The sequence below is a fragment of the Solea senegalensis genome, unplaced genomic scaffold (genome assembly GCF_019176455.1).
Source record: "Solea senegalensis isolate Sse05_10M unplaced genomic scaffold, IFAPA_SoseM_1 scf7180000017696, whole genome shotgun sequence".
NCBI classification, from domain to species: Eukaryota; Metazoa; Chordata; class Actinopteri; order Pleuronectiformes; family Soleidae; genus Solea; species Solea senegalensis.
The window spans coordinates 20,174-38,198 of record NW_025322499.1 but is presented as its reverse complement, the minus strand read 5'-3'; the positions used below and the strand labels follow the sequence as shown (position 1 = coordinate 38,198).

The 18,025-nt window shown below is 41.8% G+C and overlaps 2 protein-coding genes across 2 annotated transcripts; one reads left to right on the top strand and one right to left on the bottom strand.

Annotated features, from left to right (window-relative positions):
* Positions 1–1,164: 1,164 nt before the first annotated feature.
* Positions 1,165–5,429, bottom strand: foxa1 (forkhead box A1). The gene is made up of 2 exons (XM_044018770.1): positions 5,364–5,429; positions 1,165–2,265 (listed from the first exon to the last, which is right to left on the bottom strand). Exons 1-2 carry the CDS (start codon positions 5,427–5,429, stop codon positions 1,165–1,167), a joined length of 1,167 nt encoding a protein of 388 aa, XP_043874705.1.
* Positions 5,430–8,637: 3,208 nt separating this feature from the next.
* Positions 8,638–17,346, top strand: srp54 (signal recognition particle 54). The gene is made up of 17 exons (XM_044018774.1): positions 8,638–8,731; positions 9,155–9,252; positions 9,329–9,425; positions 9,509–9,600; positions 9,675–9,759; positions 9,843–9,947; positions 10,033–10,099; positions 10,825–10,882; positions 10,974–11,124; positions 11,542–11,690; positions 11,773–11,873; positions 11,966–12,052; positions 12,138–12,211; positions 12,378–12,486; positions 13,178–13,348; positions 13,422–13,517; positions 17,041–17,346. The coding sequence occupies exons 3-17, from the start codon at positions 9,348–9,350 to the stop codon at positions 17,130–17,132; spliced, it is 1,515 nt and encodes a 504-aa protein (XP_043874709.1). The 5' UTR covers positions 8,638–8,731; positions 9,155–9,252; positions 9,329–9,347; the 3' UTR covers positions 17,133–17,346.
* Positions 17,347–18,025: the final 679 nt, after the last annotated feature.

Here is an 18,025-nt window from a genome sequence, read left to right as displayed (position 1 = left end):
TGTGAGAGAGAGAGAGCGTGTGTGAGAGAGCGCGCGTGTGTGTGTGAGCGAGAGCGAGAGAGAGCGCTTATGAGAGAGAGCGTGTGAGAAATAATAAAAAGGAAAAGTTTTCCACAAACAACAAAAAGTCACATTTTTCAGTGAAATAAAATAATTTAAAAACAAAATGTAAAATAAAAACAAAGTCATCATTATTATACTTATTATTTAACTAGTTATAATAATAATTATACCTAGTGTTTCATTATTGATCACTCATGAGGCTGGAATTCAATCAATCAATCAATGACTGCAGTTTTTCTTATTTTATTTGCAAATGACAGAATAATTTAAAAACATGCAACAGAGCAATAAACTGAACAAACGACAGAAGAACCAACGACAGAAGAAGAAACGACAGAAGAAGAAGAAACGACAGTAGAAGCGACAGAAGAAGAAGAAACGACAGTAGAAGCGACAGAAGAAGAAACAACGGCAGTAGAAGAAACAACGACAGAAGAAAAAACGACAGAAGAAGAAACGACAGAAGAAGAAACGACAGAAGAAGCGACAGAAGAAGAAACGACAGAAGAAGCGACAGAAGAAGAAACGACAGAAGAAGAAGAAGAAAAGAGCTCCCTTTTCATTCATGCACATGGAAATCATCAATAATCAATCATCAATCATCAATAATCAGTGGTTTAAATACATCATAGCTCAGGAAACGCACATAGGAAGTGGTTTCCCCTTTTCCACACAGAGTGAGAGTCATTAACAAAGATCCTTTACAATCAATGATCAATAATCACAGCGTCCAGGTCTTATTGACTATTGATTAGTACTTTCATTTGTATTGATAAATAAATGACATGACACAGAGGGGCGGGGTTATCTGACAACTCACAGAGGGGCGGGGTTACCTGTCTGACCCACTTTAATGAAGTGACCTTTTAATCCACACAGGGTCATGACCTAATGCACAGGTCACGACCCCTGCGTGGGTCAGGCAGGAGACGAGTGCAATGAGTCACCGACTGTGTGTAAAAGGAGAAACCAGGACCAGGTATGGGTCCTGGTCTGGGTCCTGGTCTGGTCAGGACCTCAGAGACCAGTAGCATCATCACAGTCAGACAGGAAGTCCATGCAGAGTCATGTGAGGACGTGCGGGGAAGGTGGGGGCGGGTACTAGGACGTGTTGAGGAGTGGTCTGGGATAAACACCCTGGTAATACGACACCTCCAGTGGTTCCATGGTCCGAGGCCCGAGGCCTGGCGCCGCCCCGCTGCTGTAGGAAGAGTACTGCAGTGCCTCGTAGGCCTTCAGGTCCAGTTTGTGCTGCTGCTCCGACGACGACATCAGGTTGTTGATGGAGAACGGGTGGTTGAAGGCGTAGTGGGCGTCGCCCTTGAGGTGCAGCTGGGACTCATGTGCCATGGAGTGGGGGGGCAGCGACAGAGAGGACAGGAGCTGAGAGCTGGACACCTTCAGGTCTGCTGCCCCCCGCAGGTCCAGACTGGAAGGTGAGGCTGCCTGACTGGTGGAGGGCAGCAAAGAGTCTCCAGCAGGGGACGCTCCTCCTCCTGCCCCTCCCCCCTCCTTCCTCCCCTCTGACTTGGTGGACATCTTCCTCTCACACTTGAACCTCTTCTGGCGCCGCAGGTAGCAGCCGTTCTCAAACATGTTGCCGGAGTCCGGGTGGAGGGTCCAGTACGAGCCTTTTCCCGGTTTGTCCGGTGAACGCGACACTTTGACGAAGCAATCGTTGAACGACAGCGAGTGGCGGATGGAGTTCTGCCAGCGCTGCTGGTTCTGCCGGTAGTATGGGAACAGGTCCATGATCCACTGGTAGATCTCGCTCAGAGTCAGCATCTTACTGGGGGCCTGCTGGATCGCCATGGTGATGAGGGAGATGTAGGAATAGGGGGGCTTGGCGTGCGGATAGCTCCGCCTAAAAGTCTTATTGTCACGGCTTCGGTTTAGTCCACCGCCGGCATACGCCATGGTCGGGCTCATGGTGGGACTCATGCCCCCGTACGCATTCAAGCCCATCGAGGCCTGCTGAGAACTCATACTTGATGGACTCAGGGCCCCGCCCATTGAGGCCACGCCCCCACCCAGACCTGACATGCCTCCTGGAGCTGAGCCGCCCATCCCACCCACAGAGGTAGGACTCAAGGCGGTCCCACTGTAGGACATGTTGAAGGACCCCGATGTGGTCCCACTGCTGGGCATGTAGCCAGACATGGAACCCATCCCAAGACCAGAACCCGGCATTGGAGAGTACACCTGCAGAGAGACCAGAACCAGTTAGAACTAAATCAGTGAGAGCAATACCAGAAAGTCCAGAGATTCCACAATCAGTTAGGCCAGTCTAAACTTATCTTTTTAAATAATGAAGATATTGATTAGGTCTGATCCAGTTCTGCGTCTGTCCCTGATCTTCCTCTAGGAAACGTCCAGGACATTTACACTGGAATCTGATCAAAAACCCTGACCCTCAACCGTCCTGGACTGGATCCTGTAAAACCCTGACCCTGAACTGTCCTGGACTGGATCCAGTAAAACCCTGACCAGTCCTGGACAGAATCCTGTAAAACCCTGACCTTCATTAAAACCACACCGTGGTAAACAGCTCAGAGTACCAGACGTCTCCACTAGAGGGCAGCACTCCCAGAACTCAGGGTGGTTTTATCCAATAATCCGATTGTTGTTGTTGTTGCAAAAGTCTCAGTCAGTGACCACGCCCTTTTTTTTCTGGAGCCAACTTCCTGTTTCTGTGGACAGAGTGGACTCTCAGACTTAAAGGGACAGTTCATGTTTTCTGAAGTGTGGCTACAGGTGCTCTGAGCGCCCCCTGCTGCTGAGAACCAGCCTGACACAGACACCAAACAATAATAATGTTCACTTCTTCATCTTCACTCTCTCACACCAAAGAGAGAAAACCAGTGATTGTTGCTGCTCCTCTGCTGCCTCGTGTGGTCACTTTGTGTCACTGACGTCAATCTGAATGTTGGATTTCAAACAGTGAAGAGACAAAATCAGACATTTGAACTTGGTGATGGAGGCAGCAGTGTGCGCGCGAGCGCGTGGGCGCGCGCGCGAGCGTGCGTGTGGTTTACAAATTTCAGTTTGAAGGAAAAAAAGTGATTTTAACAAAAATAAATTCTACGATATCTTCAGAATATGTTCATGTCTTTATCACACACACACACACACTCACACACACACACACACACACACAAGCACACACACTCACACACACACACTCACACACACACACTACACACACACACACACTACACACACACACACACACTTCACACATACACACATACACTTACACACACACACACATACACACACGCACACACACTACACACACACACTACATACACACACACACACACATACACACACACACACACACACACACACACACACACACACACTACACACACACACACACACACATACTTACACACACACACTACACATACACACATACATATTACTATTAATATTATTATTGGTTATTATTATTACATATTATTACTACATACATACATACATACATATTACATACATTACATACATACATACATACATACACACACATACATACATACATACACACACATACATTACATACATACATATTACATACACATACATACACATACATGTTACATACTTACATACATACATACACATGCTGGCTACATACACACATACATACATATTATTACACATACACACATACTACACAGACACTACACACACATATTACTTACTTACACACACACACATACACACACACACATATTACACACATACTTACATACATACACATACACACATATAGCTACACACACACACATACATATGTATACACACACACATACACACACACACACATACTACATACATACATACATTTACATACATACATACATACACATACATACTTACACACTACACACACACACACACACACACACACATACACATACACACACACACACACACACACACTCACACACACACACACACACACACACTCACACACACACACACACACACACACAGACACTACACACACACACACACACACACACACACACACTTCACACACACACACACACACACACACACAGTGTTTCTCAGCGAAAATCAAAGTAAATGTTTGAGATGATGATGATGACGATGAAGATGATGGTTAATAAAAAGCAATCTAAAATACAAAGATTATATTTTTTCATTTATTTAAATAATTTCTTGTCAAATATTTTATCTGCTAGATATCGATTATCGATCATTGACTAACACCAACTGATGGATTGTATTCGGAAATTCTTCATCATTTAATCAACTCACGCAGTAATAATAATAATAACAATTATAATAAACATATGATTGAACATTAAATATAATTCATGTTAAATATTCTTCTCATTTAAAAATGGATACATTAAAACATTTAATAATTATTAACATATTATCACAGAATAAAATCATCACGTGACGAACACGAAACATTTCTTTATTTGAACTTTTGAATGATAAAAACATGTTTTGTATTTTATATTGTATTTATTTGTTTTACCACAGAACATTAATAATGATAAGAAATATGATCACGTGATAATGAAACAAACTGATGATGATTTACTGACCTTTCATTTACTTATTTAACTTGATTTAGTTTAGTGTGTGTGTGTGTGTGTGTGTAAAATATATCATATATATATATATATATTTCTGAAGTTTGATTTTTGTGTAAATGTAAATATAAATTCATATACATAAATACTAATAGATATAAATGTAAATATAAATTCATATACATAAATACTAATAGATATAAATGTAAATAGAAATAAATCCACGGATCGCTTGACTTCGCTGTTCCGCGGCGCCTTTGATCTTCGCCGCTTCTGTTTGTTTGGTGTAAATTCATTTGGATTTATTAATATTATTATTAATATTATTGTTATTATTGATTTATTGTTCTGCTTTAATTAAAGGCAAGTTTCACTTTTTATAGAAACAAAAAAAACAAATATAAATCAATAAATGAAGAATCTTTTTCTCACGAAACATTTGAATAATGAATTTATTTAAGTTGATTAACCTTTAACCTTTAAAAATAAACATTAATCTTTACACTTTACATATATATAAATATATATATATATATATATACATGTATATATATATATGTATATATATATATATATATACATATATATATATATATTTATATATATAATCATTTAATTTCACTTCAGCTCAGATTCCAAATGTTTAGGCTTTTTTCAGTTTGTTTCGGGTCAGAACTGGTCCTCCCCGGTTCTCCCCGGTTCTGGTCTTGGTACGGTTCTCACCTCCTCGCTGTAGTAGCCGCTCCAGTCCGGAGCCTCGTGTCCTTCCATCTTCACGGCTCCCAGCATCACAACACGGAATCCTCCCGCTTCTGTCCCGCTTCTGTCCCGCTTCTGTCCCTGGTCTGAGGGTCTGAGACTCTCCTGGTCCGGGTATCAGTTCCGAGCTGAGCCGTGCCGAAACGGGACAAAAGAAGCGGAGAACAGTGGAGTTGAAGAAAGAGGAGGAGGAGAAGAAGGAGGTGATGGTGACCTGCGGACTGAAGTGATCCTCCTCCTGCTGCAGGTCCAGCCCTCACTGCTTCATCCTCATCCTCATCCTCATCCTCAAAACACTTTAAACTCATGAATGACTTAAATGTTGTATTTATTTAAGAAAAATGAAACCATGTCAATGTTTCCGCATTAAATAACTGTATCAAGTTCTAACACGCGCACACACACACACACACACACACACAGTTTTTATGTGATCAGATTTTATTATTTTATTGAACATAATCAATGACATATTTCCAGATTGTGACTAATCTCATGTTGATTCATTTTCACACTGGATTAATTGATAATCCACCGGATTAAAGGGCTCTTCCACCAAAATCCTGCCAGGACACAAAGAGGAGGAGAGGAGACACATCACTCCGCCCCTTGACTATATACAAACACATATATAATATACATATATATATATACACGTATATGTCCTGGTCCTGGCCCTGGTATGAACTGTGTGTTTCCAGAGGTGTGGGTGAAGGAGGAAGTTCAGGTTCAGGTTCAGGTTGTAAATCTACAGTTGTCTCACTAAAAGCGTCACACATGATAATTATCATGTTCCTGCAGAGACTAACTCACCTGTCACCTATCCACGACCTCACCACGACCTCACCATGACCTCACCATGCAGACTGACTGACTCCAGCTGACAGGAAGTGAGCTCATGACCTAGATCTCCAACACCTTGTTACTATTTACTGTGTGTGTGTAAAAGTGTTAATATGTAAATGTGTTAAAGTGTAAATGTTTAAAAGTGTAAAAATGTTAATGTGTAAAAGTGTTCATGTGTAAATGTGTAAATATGTAAATGTGTTAAAGTGTAAAAGTGTAAAAGAGTAAAAGTGTTAATGTGAAAAGTGGGTGTAAATGTCAAATGTGTAAATAATGTGTGTAAATGTAAATGTGTAAATGTGTTAAAGTGTAAAGTGTAAAAATGTTAATGTAAAAAGTGTTAATGTGTAAAATGTAAATATGTAAATGTGTTCATGTGTTAATGTAAATGTGTAAATCATGGTAAATATAAAATGTAAGAGTAAAAGTGTTAATGTAAATGTAAAATGTGTAAATGTGTAAATGTGTTAATGTGTAAATGTTAAAGTGTAAAAGTGTTGTATGTGTAAAAGGTCAAAAGTGTTCAAGTAAGTAATCAAAGTGTTAAATGTGTAAATGTGTATGTAAATGTGTGTGTGTAAATGTGCAATGTGTTAAGTGTAATGTGTAATGTAAATGTGTAAATGTGTAAATGTAAATGTGTAAATGTGTAAAAGTGTTAATATGTAAATGTGTAAATATGTAAAAGTGTTAATATGTAAAAGTGTAAAAGTGTTATATGTAAATGTTTAATGTAAATGTAAAAGTGTTATATGTAAATGTGTAAATATGTAAAAGTGTAAATGTGTTAATGTGTAAATGTGTAAATGTGTAAAAGTGTAAAAGTGTTAATGTGTAAATATGTAAATGTAAAAGTGTACAAGTGTTAATGTGTAAATATGTAAATGTGTTAAAGTGTAAATGTGTAAAAGAGTAAAAGTGTTAATGTAAATGTGTAAATGTGTAAATGTGTAAAAATATGTAAAATGTGTAAATGTGTTAAAGTAAAATGTGTAAAAAATGTTAAAATGTTAATGTGTAAAAGTGTTCATGTGTAAATGTGTAAATATGTAAATGTGTTAAAGTGTAAAATGTGTAAAAGTAAAAAGTGTTAATGTGTTAATGTATAATGTTAATGTGTAATGTGTTAATGTTAAATATGTAATATGTAAATGTTAATTGTAAAAGTGTTAATATGTAAAAGTGTAAAAAGTGTAAGTTATGTAAAATGTGTAAAAGTGTAAAATAATAATATGTAATGTGTTAATGTGTAAATGTGTAAAAGTGTTAATATGTAAATGTGTAAATATGTAAAAGTGTAAATGTGTAAATGTGTAAATGTGTAAATGTGTGTAAAAGTGTTAATGTAAAATATGTAATGTGTAAAAGTGTACAAGTGTACAAGTGTTAATGTGTAAATATGTAAATGTAAGCAAAAAGTGTAAAAAGAGTAAAAGTAAATGTAATGTTAAAAATGTGTTAATGTGTAAAATGTGTAAATAAGTGTAAATGTGTAAATGTGTAAATGTAAAATGTGTGTTAAATGTGTAAAAGTGTAATGTATGTGTAAAAGTGTTGTTAATGTGTAAATGTGTGTAAATGTGTAAATATGTAAATGTGTTAAAGTGTAAATGTGTAAAAGAGTAAAAGTGTTAATGTGTTAAAGTGTAAATGTGTAAAAGAGTAAAAGTGTTAATGTGTTAATGTGTTAATGTGTTAATGTGTTAATGTGTTAATGTGTAAATGTGTAAATATGTAAATGTGTAAATATGTAAAAGTGTTAATATGTAAAAGTGTAAAAGTGTTAATATGTAAAAGTGTAAAAGTGTTCATATGTAAAAGTGTAAAAGTCTGGATTCACATAAATGAATAAATATAAATGTGTGTTTTTAAAGTGAAGGTTGGTGAATGAGTAAAGTTATTCTGAGATGAAAATGAGATTTTCAGCCTGTTCCTGTAAGAATGAGTGAGAATTGCTGACATCTAGTGGTGATACAGCAGATTACACTACAGCAGTGGCTCGTCCGTCTGTCTGTCTGTCTGTCTGCTCACGGATGAAATCACGTGATCACAGACGCTCGCTCACGTCACAAACTCTCACCTGATTTCAGGAAACTGTCCTGTCTGTTTTTCTGCGCCCCCTGCTGGACTTATTTTGTTTATTCTTTATTACCAGTATCGTCACCTGTAGAGCGCCACCTGCTGCAAACACGCCCATTACAACAGCTTTGATCTTTAAAGACACAAAGCCCCAATCAGCGGGACTAAAGAAGGAGCGGGGACCAGGTTCTGTCTCAGTGGAAACACAACTGAACCGAGCGACAACAAACACGTGTGGTGACATCCTTCGACCGGTAGGTGGCAGCGGCGTTGTGTTGTTACCGGAAGTGAAGCAGAGCAGCAGCACGCAGAAGAAGAGCTGCTTTGTGCTTCCGGTCTGGATTGATGACTCTTCTCAGTCTCAGCTGCTGTTGGATTAGGATCGGGATTATTTTCACCGGGAGCCGGTAAATGAACGAGCCGTCGCTTTATTTCTGTCGTTGTTTTAAATCGTCGTTGTTGTTAATGATGCTAACAATGCTAAATTTTGTTTAATGTTGCCAATGTCGTCACAGACGCTGCGTGCTAACACACGGCTAACTGAGCTAAGCTAGATCCGTAAACAGCTGACATGTTTGTGTGAAAGTGATTCACAGCTGATATTATTGTATCGATCAGTGACGTACATATGTCAGGCGATCGATTATTGGTACGATCACGTGACACGGTGTTTTGAAGTTGTGTGTCCGTGTATCTCAGGTGACGTCACTGAACCGCCGCCACGCAGGAAAACACGCACTTTCTCCTGTGATCCGCTTCAAATGGACGTGTGTCTCTCTGGGCGTGTCATTGATCACTCATTGATAGGTTATTAATTATTATGTCAACAGGAAGTGTGAGGCAGCTTCCTGTCAGCTGACGTGCTGACTCGCTGAGCGTGCTCAGTCGGTGGGGGGGTTCCCTCCAAAACAGTCTACTGCATCACAGCGTAAGTTTGCATCATTTATGATCAGATCCACTTTATTGATCCACTTTATTGATCCAGTCCAGAATCTGTTTTCCAGGAACCGTTTTGAAGTCACCATGGTGCTCGCAGACCTGGGCAGGAAGATCACGTCGGCACTGAGGTCCCTCAGCAATGCCACAATCATCAATGAAGAGGTCAGAGGTCACCTGGCTCCTGATCCTGGTCTTGGCTGGTTCTGCACCTGGAGCTGGACTCTGACCGTCTCTCTGTGTTACAGGTATTGAATGCCATGTTGAAGGAGGTGTGCGCCGCCCTGCTGGAAGCTGACGTCAACATCAAACTGGTGAAACAGTTGAGAGAGAATGTGAAGTGAGTCCTGATCCTGTCCTGAACTCTGGTTCTGCTCCAGCAGTGACTGAATCAGCTGGTGTTTCTTTGTGCAGGTCGGCCATAGACCTGGAGGAGATGGCCTCAGGTCTGAACAAGAGGAGGATGATCCAGCACGCAGTCTTCAAAGAGCTCGTCAAGGTCAGTTCACCTGCACCTGGACCTGATTCAGGACTGGATCTGGTCTGTGTTTATTAAGTGTGTGTGTGTGTGTGTGTGTTCAGCTGGTGGATCCCGGCGTGAAGGCGTGGACTCCGACCAAAGGGAAAAACAATGTCATCATGTTTGTTGGTCTTCAAGGCAGCGGGAAAACCACCACCTGCTCCAAGGTGACGTCACACACCTGAAACACAACCCTACTCTGTTACACAGCGCCCCCTGCTGCCTGTGCTCACTCTGCTCTGTTCATTGCAGTTGGCGTATTATTACCAGAGGAAAGGCTGGAAGACGTGTCTGATCTGTGCCGACACCTTCAGAGCAGGTAAACACCCGAGTCATGGTAACATCTAACTGTCATGGGTGTCATCACACAGTCATGGTCAGTCATCACACAGTCATGGTGACATCACACAGTCATCACACACAGTCATGGTGACATCACACATGGTGTCATCACACAGTCATCATGGTGTCAGTCACACATCACAGTCATGAGTGTCATCAGTCATCATGACACATCAGTCATGGTAACATCTAGCATGTCATGCGACACACACTCAGTCATACACAGTCATGGTGACATCTCGTGAGTCATCACACAGTCATGGTGACATCACACAGTCATGGTGACATCACACAGTCATGGTAACATCTACAGGTGAGTCATCACAAGTCATGGTGACATCACACATCATCACACACAGTCATGGTGACATCACAGTCATGGTCATGTCATCACACAGTCATCATCTGGTGACATCTCATCACACATGGTGACATCACACACAGTCACGGTGACATCACACACAGTCATCACACAGTCATCACAGTCATGGTGCATCACCAGTCATGACATCACACAGTCATGGTGACATCACACAGTCATCACACAGTCATGGTGACATCACACCCAAGTCAACGTGGAAAAATAACACCTGTCTGTCCAGGAAGACAGTGAACGCCCCACTGGACTCGTCCATGTCACTTGTAGTACCTTTACTAGTGCTGTGATTGGTCAGTGATAAGCCCCGCCTCTCTCTGTCTCAGGTGCCTTCGATCAGCTCAAACAAAACGCCACCAAAGCCAGAATCCCTTTTTATGGCAGGTAAGTTCACATAGAGCGCCCCCCGCTGCTGTAACCTGTGTGCTGCGTTCAGGTTCCCCCTGCAGTCTGTTCTAATGTGTGTTGTGTTCAGTTACACAGAAATGGACCCTGTGGTCATCGCCGCTGAGGGGGTGGAAAAGTTCAAAGGTGAGAACTTTGAGATCATCATCGTGGACACGAGTGGACGACACAAACAGGAGGACTCGCTGTTTGAGGAAATGTTGCAAGTGTCCAACGCTGTGGTGAGTAGCCTGAACACACCACTGCAGGTCTGTGGTGAGTCCCTGAACACACCACTGCAGGTCTGCGGTGGTGAGTCCCTGAACACACCACTGCAGGTCTGTGGTGAGCCCCTGAACACACCACCGCAGGTCTGTGGTGAGCCCCTGAACACACCACCGCAGGTCTGTGGTGAGCCCCTGAACACACCACTGCAGGTCTGTGGTGAGTAGCCTGTACACACCACCGCAGGTCTGTGGTGAGCCCCTGAACACACCATTGCAGGTCTGTGGTGAGCCCCTGAACACACCACTGCAGTGTCTGTGGTGAGCCCCTGAACACACCACTGCAGTGTCTGTGGTGAGCCCCTGAACACACCACTGCAGTGTCTGGTGGTGTGTTCAGTTCCAGTTTCAGTTGAACTTGTCCTGTTTCCACAGCAACCAGACAACATAGTATACGTGATGGACGCGTCCATTGGACAGGCGTGTGAGTCTCAGGCTAAAGCCTTTAAGGACAAAGTGGATGTGGCGTCTGTGATTGTCACCAAACTAGACGGACACGCCAAAGGAGGAGGAGCTCTGAGCGCGTAAGGCGATGATGCGGTGATGATGTCACAGCAGTGTGATTATGACTTGACTCGCGTTGAGACTGTTTTTGTTTCCTGTCAGTGTGGCGGCCACCAGGAGTCCCATCATCTTCATCGGAACAGGCGAGCACATCGACGACTTTGAGCCGTTTAAGACGCAGCCGTTCATCAGCAAACTGCTGGGTGAGAACAGAGACACCTGCTGGTCACAGGCGGTAATGTTGTGTAGGTTATTTTCCGTGGAAACGCTCAGTAACTCCTCCTCTTCCTGTCAGGCATGGGTGACATCGAAGGACTGATCGACAGAGTGAACGAGCTGAAACTGGACGATAACGAGGAGCTGATCGACAAACTCAAACACGGTGAGAGAATGCTGCAGTGCATTGTGGGTGAAATGGCTGACCTCTGTGATTGACCTCTGACCTGTGAGTGAACTCTGTCCCACAGGTCAGTTCACGCTCAGAGACATGTACGAGCAGTTCCAGAACATCATGAAGATGGGACCATTCGGACAGATCATGGTAAACACGCCCCCACACAGTCACATGACTCAGGCTTCAGCGTGTGCTGCCCCCTGTAGGTCACAGTCACATGTTGTAAATAATAAAACATAATCTGGTTTGTTGTTTAGTTCTAGGTAATTGTATATGAGTGTGTGTGTGTGTGTGTGTGTGTGTGTGTGTGTAGGGTATGATTCCAGGTTTTGGTACAGACTTCATGAGTAAAGGAAATGAACAGGAGTCGATGTCCAGACTCAAGAAACTCATGACCATCATGGACAGTATGAATGACCAAGGTAACACTACTATACAATCACTACACACTACACACACACCATATGATGTGTGTCGTGTGTGTGTCGTGTGTGTCTGATGTGTGCGGTGGTAAGTCGTGGTAGGTGTGTGTATGTGTCTGTGTATTGTGGTTGTGTGTATCGTTTGTGTCATGTGTATCGCGGTGTGTGTCGGTGATCATGTGTATATCATGTGTATCGTGTGTGTATCATGTGTATATCATGTGTATATCATGTGTGTGTCGTGTGTGTGTGTCATGTGTGTGTGTATCATGTGTATATCATGTGTGTGTCATGTGTGTATCATGTATATCATGTGTGTGTCATGTGTGTGTATCATGTGTATATCATGTGTGTGTCATGTGTGTGTATCGTGTGTGTATCATGTGTATATGTGTGTGTCATGTGTGTGTGTATCATGTGTGTGTGTATCATGTGTATATCATGTGTGTGTGTGTGTGTCATGTGTGTGTGTATCATGTGTATATCATGTGTATATCGTGTGTGTGTGTCGTGTGTCATGTGTGTGTATCATGTGTATATCATGTGTGTGTGTGTGTGTGTGTATCATGTGTATATCATGTGTATATCATGTGTGTGTGTATCATGTGTGTATATCATGTGCGTCATGTGTGTGTGTGTGTATCATGTGTATATCATGTGTGTGTCATGTGTGTGTGTGTGTCATGTGTAGAGTTGGACAGTAAAGACGGAGCAAAGCTCTTCAGTAAACAGCCTAACAGGATCCAGAGAGTGGCTCGAGGATCAGGAGTGTCCACCAGAGACGTCCAGGAGCTTCTCACTCAGTACACCAAGTTTGCTCAGATGGTCAAGAAGATGGGCGGGATCAAAGGACTGTTCAAAGGTGAGAGGGGCGGGGTCACAGGACAGCATTCCAGCAGGGGGCAGCACTCACACACATACTGTGTTATTCTCAGGGGGAGACATGTCCAAGAACGTGAACCCGTCTCAGATGGCAAAGCTAAACCAGCAGATGGCAAAGATGATGGATCCAAGAGTCCTGCACCATATGGGTATGAGACACACGCACACACACACACACAGAGAGAGAGACACACCGTGCGGGGACGTGTTCCATAAGGCTAAGATGTTCCTGTAGACCATATAATGGTGTGATCCTGCTGCTGAAAATCACCTGTAGCCTGTTGCAGTGTGAAGTCAGTGAGTGGGATTGAGCTGCATGGGTCATATGTCAGGTTAACTTTGGCCGATCAATAAATCTTAGCTATGTAGGGCAGGCAGCCGTTGCCCTGATGTCTGGGTAGTAGCCTAATATCCTTCCGTAAAGCTTGACTTTTTCCTCACACAAGTCAATCAAAACCATAGAATTCATAGAATGAAGCTTTTTTTTTTGTAATTCATTTTTTATTGACATTCAGAATCAGATATTCACACCCGGTATAACATAGATGCAGACATCTTGCATCTGTTGTCTGCTCTAAATGTCCAAATAATACAGAAGAAAGAGAAGAAAAAACACACAACGACAATACCACTGTGTTTCATACAGCACAGTCATTGGTTTGTGAAAATGAAATCAGTTCTCTTTGACCCGGTTCTCCCAGTATTCATAAATGCAGTTATCCTCTCCATTGTAATGATTTACAGTTGGGCTCTCTGGTGATAAGCATTTCCTGGCTAAACTAAACTAGAGTAAATGTTTATCCTCTTTCGGCCGGTCCTCAGGTGTGTGTCGGAGAAACATGGGCTTACTCTCGAGGGGTATTCTGTAGGGCATTATGTATCTCTCTCTCCAATAGCCCTTAATGACAGCACAGTCCCAGGAAACATGGTCGTGGGTTGCATTTTGATTTCCACAGTTCCTCCAGCAGACGGGGGAATTGTCGTCCTAGTGACACGAAGGCGTAATAAAGTACCTCATTGTGATTGTTGTCCGTTCTTCCTCACACATACAGGTGCTGGTCATATAATTAGAATATCATCAAAAAGTTGATTTATGTCAGTAATTCCATTCAAAAAGTGAAACTTGTATATTATAGTCATTCATTCCACTCCATATACTGATATATTTCAAGTGTTTATTGCTTTAAATGTTGATGATTATTACTCACAGCTAATGAAAATCCCAAACTTAGAATATTACCTAATCCCAATCCAACTGAAAAGTATGAACATGGGAAGTATGAGCACGTACAGCACTGGACACGTAGTTGGGCTCCTTTTGCCCAGGGTTAGGCTCAGGTGTTATGAGAGCCCAGGTTGCTCTGATAGTGGCCGTCAGCTCTTCTGCATTGTTGGGTCTGGCCTATCGCATCTTCCTCTTCATTAGTTGTCAGCTAAATCATCAAAATTAAAAGCAAGAAACACTTGAGATTTATCAGTCTGTGTGGAACGAATGTATACATTATGCAAGTTTCACCTTTTGAATGGAATTACTGACATAAATCAACTTTTTGATGATATTCTAATTATATGACCAGCACCTGTAGTTGTCCCTCCTCTTCCCATTTTATTTGAATATATGAAGTTGGACAGACCCTTATACAAGCCTGAAACACTAGTTTCTGCATCATAGGCTTTTGTAAACAGTTCTATCTTCGTAGTAACGTAACGCCGTAACTGCAGGTATCGATCAAAGGTCTTGTTTTTCAAAAACATGCGTCCTTTTAAGCAACCTTATATAGAGTCATAATATCGCTGTCATTGATGTGGGTTTGTACGTGTTTATCACCTAAGATTGTCAGTATTTTCTTCAATGCTTTTCCATTGAGCCGTATACGACGGGTTGCACCAGCATATCACTGCTCTCATCTAAAATAAGGCTTTGAGGTGAACTCTCGGTCTTTTACCGTATATCAGTGATGTTCTTGTCATCGTCATTGTTGACGAAAACAACACGGCCTAACCCATATTTATTTATCTATGGGTGGCTAGTTGTATTCCGATAATTGTGGTAGGTTTAAAAGACTCTTGTTTGCCAGGTCAAGGGGTAACTACTTGAGATTTAATTATATGAGAGTAATTGAGGTTGTACCCTGATAATTGGCCATACTGTTCAAACCATTGCATCAATGTAGGCAGAGAGTGTGTTGGTTGCTCCAGGTATATCAAGACGTCGTCTGCATAACAGGCCAATTTAGATTCTGTCTCTTTAATAATCAGTGTCGGTAGGAATTCTTCTAAGCCTTAAAGAGCCGCTTTATCCTTGCCATCTTTGGGTATGGCTGAAATGATTCCCTCCTTCCAGCTGGGTGGCGTTTGTGCATCTTTTAAAGCCCAGTTCAGGGTGGGAAGTAAAACGTGTATTAGTTCTTTTTTCAGATCCTGGCGATTTGTTGAATTTAAGTCTACTGATCAAGAGGCCTTCTGTTTCAGAATTTCACAACCATAATGTTGGTCATTTTTTGGAAGAGACTAAAATCACTCCCTGGGGGTACATAGACATTCAGTAAGGGATTCCCATCTATCTTACCCCTTACTAAAATAAATCTGCCCCCAACATCGCCAATTTTGAATGCTTTTTCAAAATGTAAGAATAGCAACTCCTCTTCTATGTGATGAAGAGCAAACAGAGGTTTATCTGTCAAATCTGTCTCACACATGGGCTTGTTCTGGTCTCCCTTTAGAGACTATGACTATGTTTAATTGGATTCTACAGCCGTTTGACATGAAACGGAATGAATTTGACTTTGTCACTAGCCGTACTTAATGACTTGTTTACTTGTGTATCAACCGGAAGAACAAACTCCACCTCGGCTTCTTCGGGAACATTGTATGTCCTTAAATTCTCCCGTCATGGTGGAGTAGCTTGTGTTCTTGCAGAGGCATGACTTTTATCATCTTGTTCAACACCTGCTCCACGTTTTGAACGCGGTCTTCGACTTTTTCAATTCGCACCTTTGCTATTCGCTATTTTTTGGTTAGTGATCTCTGATTTAATTTTGTTTAGTTGTTCTTTTGTGTCTTTCGGAAGTCCCAAATCTCCTCCAAAACATTAGCCTGGGTTAGCATTAGCTTCGTCATCTTGTACCTGTGCAGCAAAGCTGTTCTCTGGATTGACTTCATTGGCCGGCTCTGCACTGGTGCATTCTATGTTTTGATGCGTCTTCACCATTCTTGCCCCTCTTTTCTATTCAAGTATCATCTGTATATGTGTATATATATATGTATATATATATATATATATATATATATATATACACACACATGTATATATATGTATATATACCCATATATGTATATATGTAGGCCTTTTAATATTTAGGCTATATTAATACATATAGCCTAGGCTAATTAAAAGAAAACCTCAGACGGGAAAAAAAATTCTCTTGTGTCTGTCTTGTGTCTCTCTTGTGTGTCTCATGTCACTCTCTTGTGTGTCTCATGTCACTCTCTTGTGTCTCATGTCTTTGTCTGTGTCTCATGTCATCTCTCTCTTGTGTGTCTCATGTCACTCTCTCTTGTGTGTCTCATGTGTCTGTCTTGTGTCTCTCTTGTGTGTCTCATGTCACTCTCTTGTGTCTCTCTCTTGTGTGTCTCATGTCACTCTCTTGTGTCTCATGTGTCTGTCCTCAGGTGGGATGGCAGGTCTCCAGTCGATGATGCGTCAGTTTCAACAGGGCGCTGCTGGAAACATGAAAGGCATGATGGGATTCAACAATATGTGACCGCTCACTGACCAATCAGCTGCCTTATCTACAGATGTTGAAACTTCACCCACCTCCTGACAGGAAGAGGGGGCGGGGACATAGATGACCTTTAATTTAACCGTGTTTATGTTGTGTCAGAGCAGAGAGAGTCCCGTACGGACGAGCTGTTGCCATGACGATGACCACATTAGTGACAGTGTTTTTGTCGAATAAACATTTGTAACATTTTAAACAGTTTGTTCATATGAGTCAACACACACACACACACACACACACACACGTAACGCGGTCTGTATTTTTAAAGCACTTTTCTGGTCTTGATCACTCAAAGCTGCTTCACACTACAGTGTTGCCATTCACCCACTCACACTCACACATTCACACTCATTCACTCACAATCATTCACATGCTGCTGGCACATTCGTCAGGAACAACATGACATTCAGTGTCTTTGCTCAAGGACACATCGGCACGTAGACCAGTGGAGCCGGGAATCAAACCCAGTTGAAAGACTACACCACTTTGTGTAGTTAACATTGTGTAGTTCATCTTTAACACGTGAGCCTTTAAAAGGCCTTCAATAGTTAACATGACTCCTTTCATCTTCATCTTCCTTGTTGCTCTTCCTTTTCCCTTTCTTATTCTCTCCTCTCTAGGCATTATGCTGCAATTGTTAAATAAACAGAGAGAACAGTACAAGACACAAGGCTACTTTTTCTGCAGCCAATTGGAAATGTTAAAGTGTTAACAATTATACCCTATTTCTCCAAGTTAAAATAGTTCCCTGGTGTCCTAATGAACATGTCAGTGACATGCTTTGGTCAAAATACCATAAGGATGAAGCATCATAGCAGTTCAATAACCCTGCTAAACCCGCCCCTTTCAGAACACTCGGTTTTGTGCACGGTCCC

What these genes read in the sequence shown, in the direction of transcription:
- srp54 (XM_044018774.1), top strand. Translation starts at nt 9,348, where the DNA reads ATGGTGCTCGCAGACCTGGGCAGGAAGATCACGTCGGCACTGAGGTCC. An exon ending in GGAGGAGGAGCTCTGAGCGC is followed by an intron (nt 11,691 to 11,772) that starts GTAAGGCGATGA and finishes GTTTCCTGTCAG; the next exon opens with TGTGGCGGCCACCAGGAGTC. An exon ending in GTTCATCAGCAAACTGCTGG is followed by an intron (nt 11,874 to 11,965) that starts GTGAGAACAGAG and finishes TCTTCCTGTCAG; the next exon opens with GCATGGGTGACATCGAAGGA.
- foxa1 (XM_044018770.1), bottom strand. Translation starts at nt 5,429, where the DNA reads ATGCTGGGAGCCGTGAAGATGGAAGGACACGAGGCTCCGGACTGGAGC. An exon ending in GCGGCTACTACAGCGAGGAG is followed by an intron (nt 2,266 to 5,363) that starts GTGAGAACCGTA and finishes GTCTCTCTGCAG; the next exon opens with GTGTACTCTCCAATGCCGGG.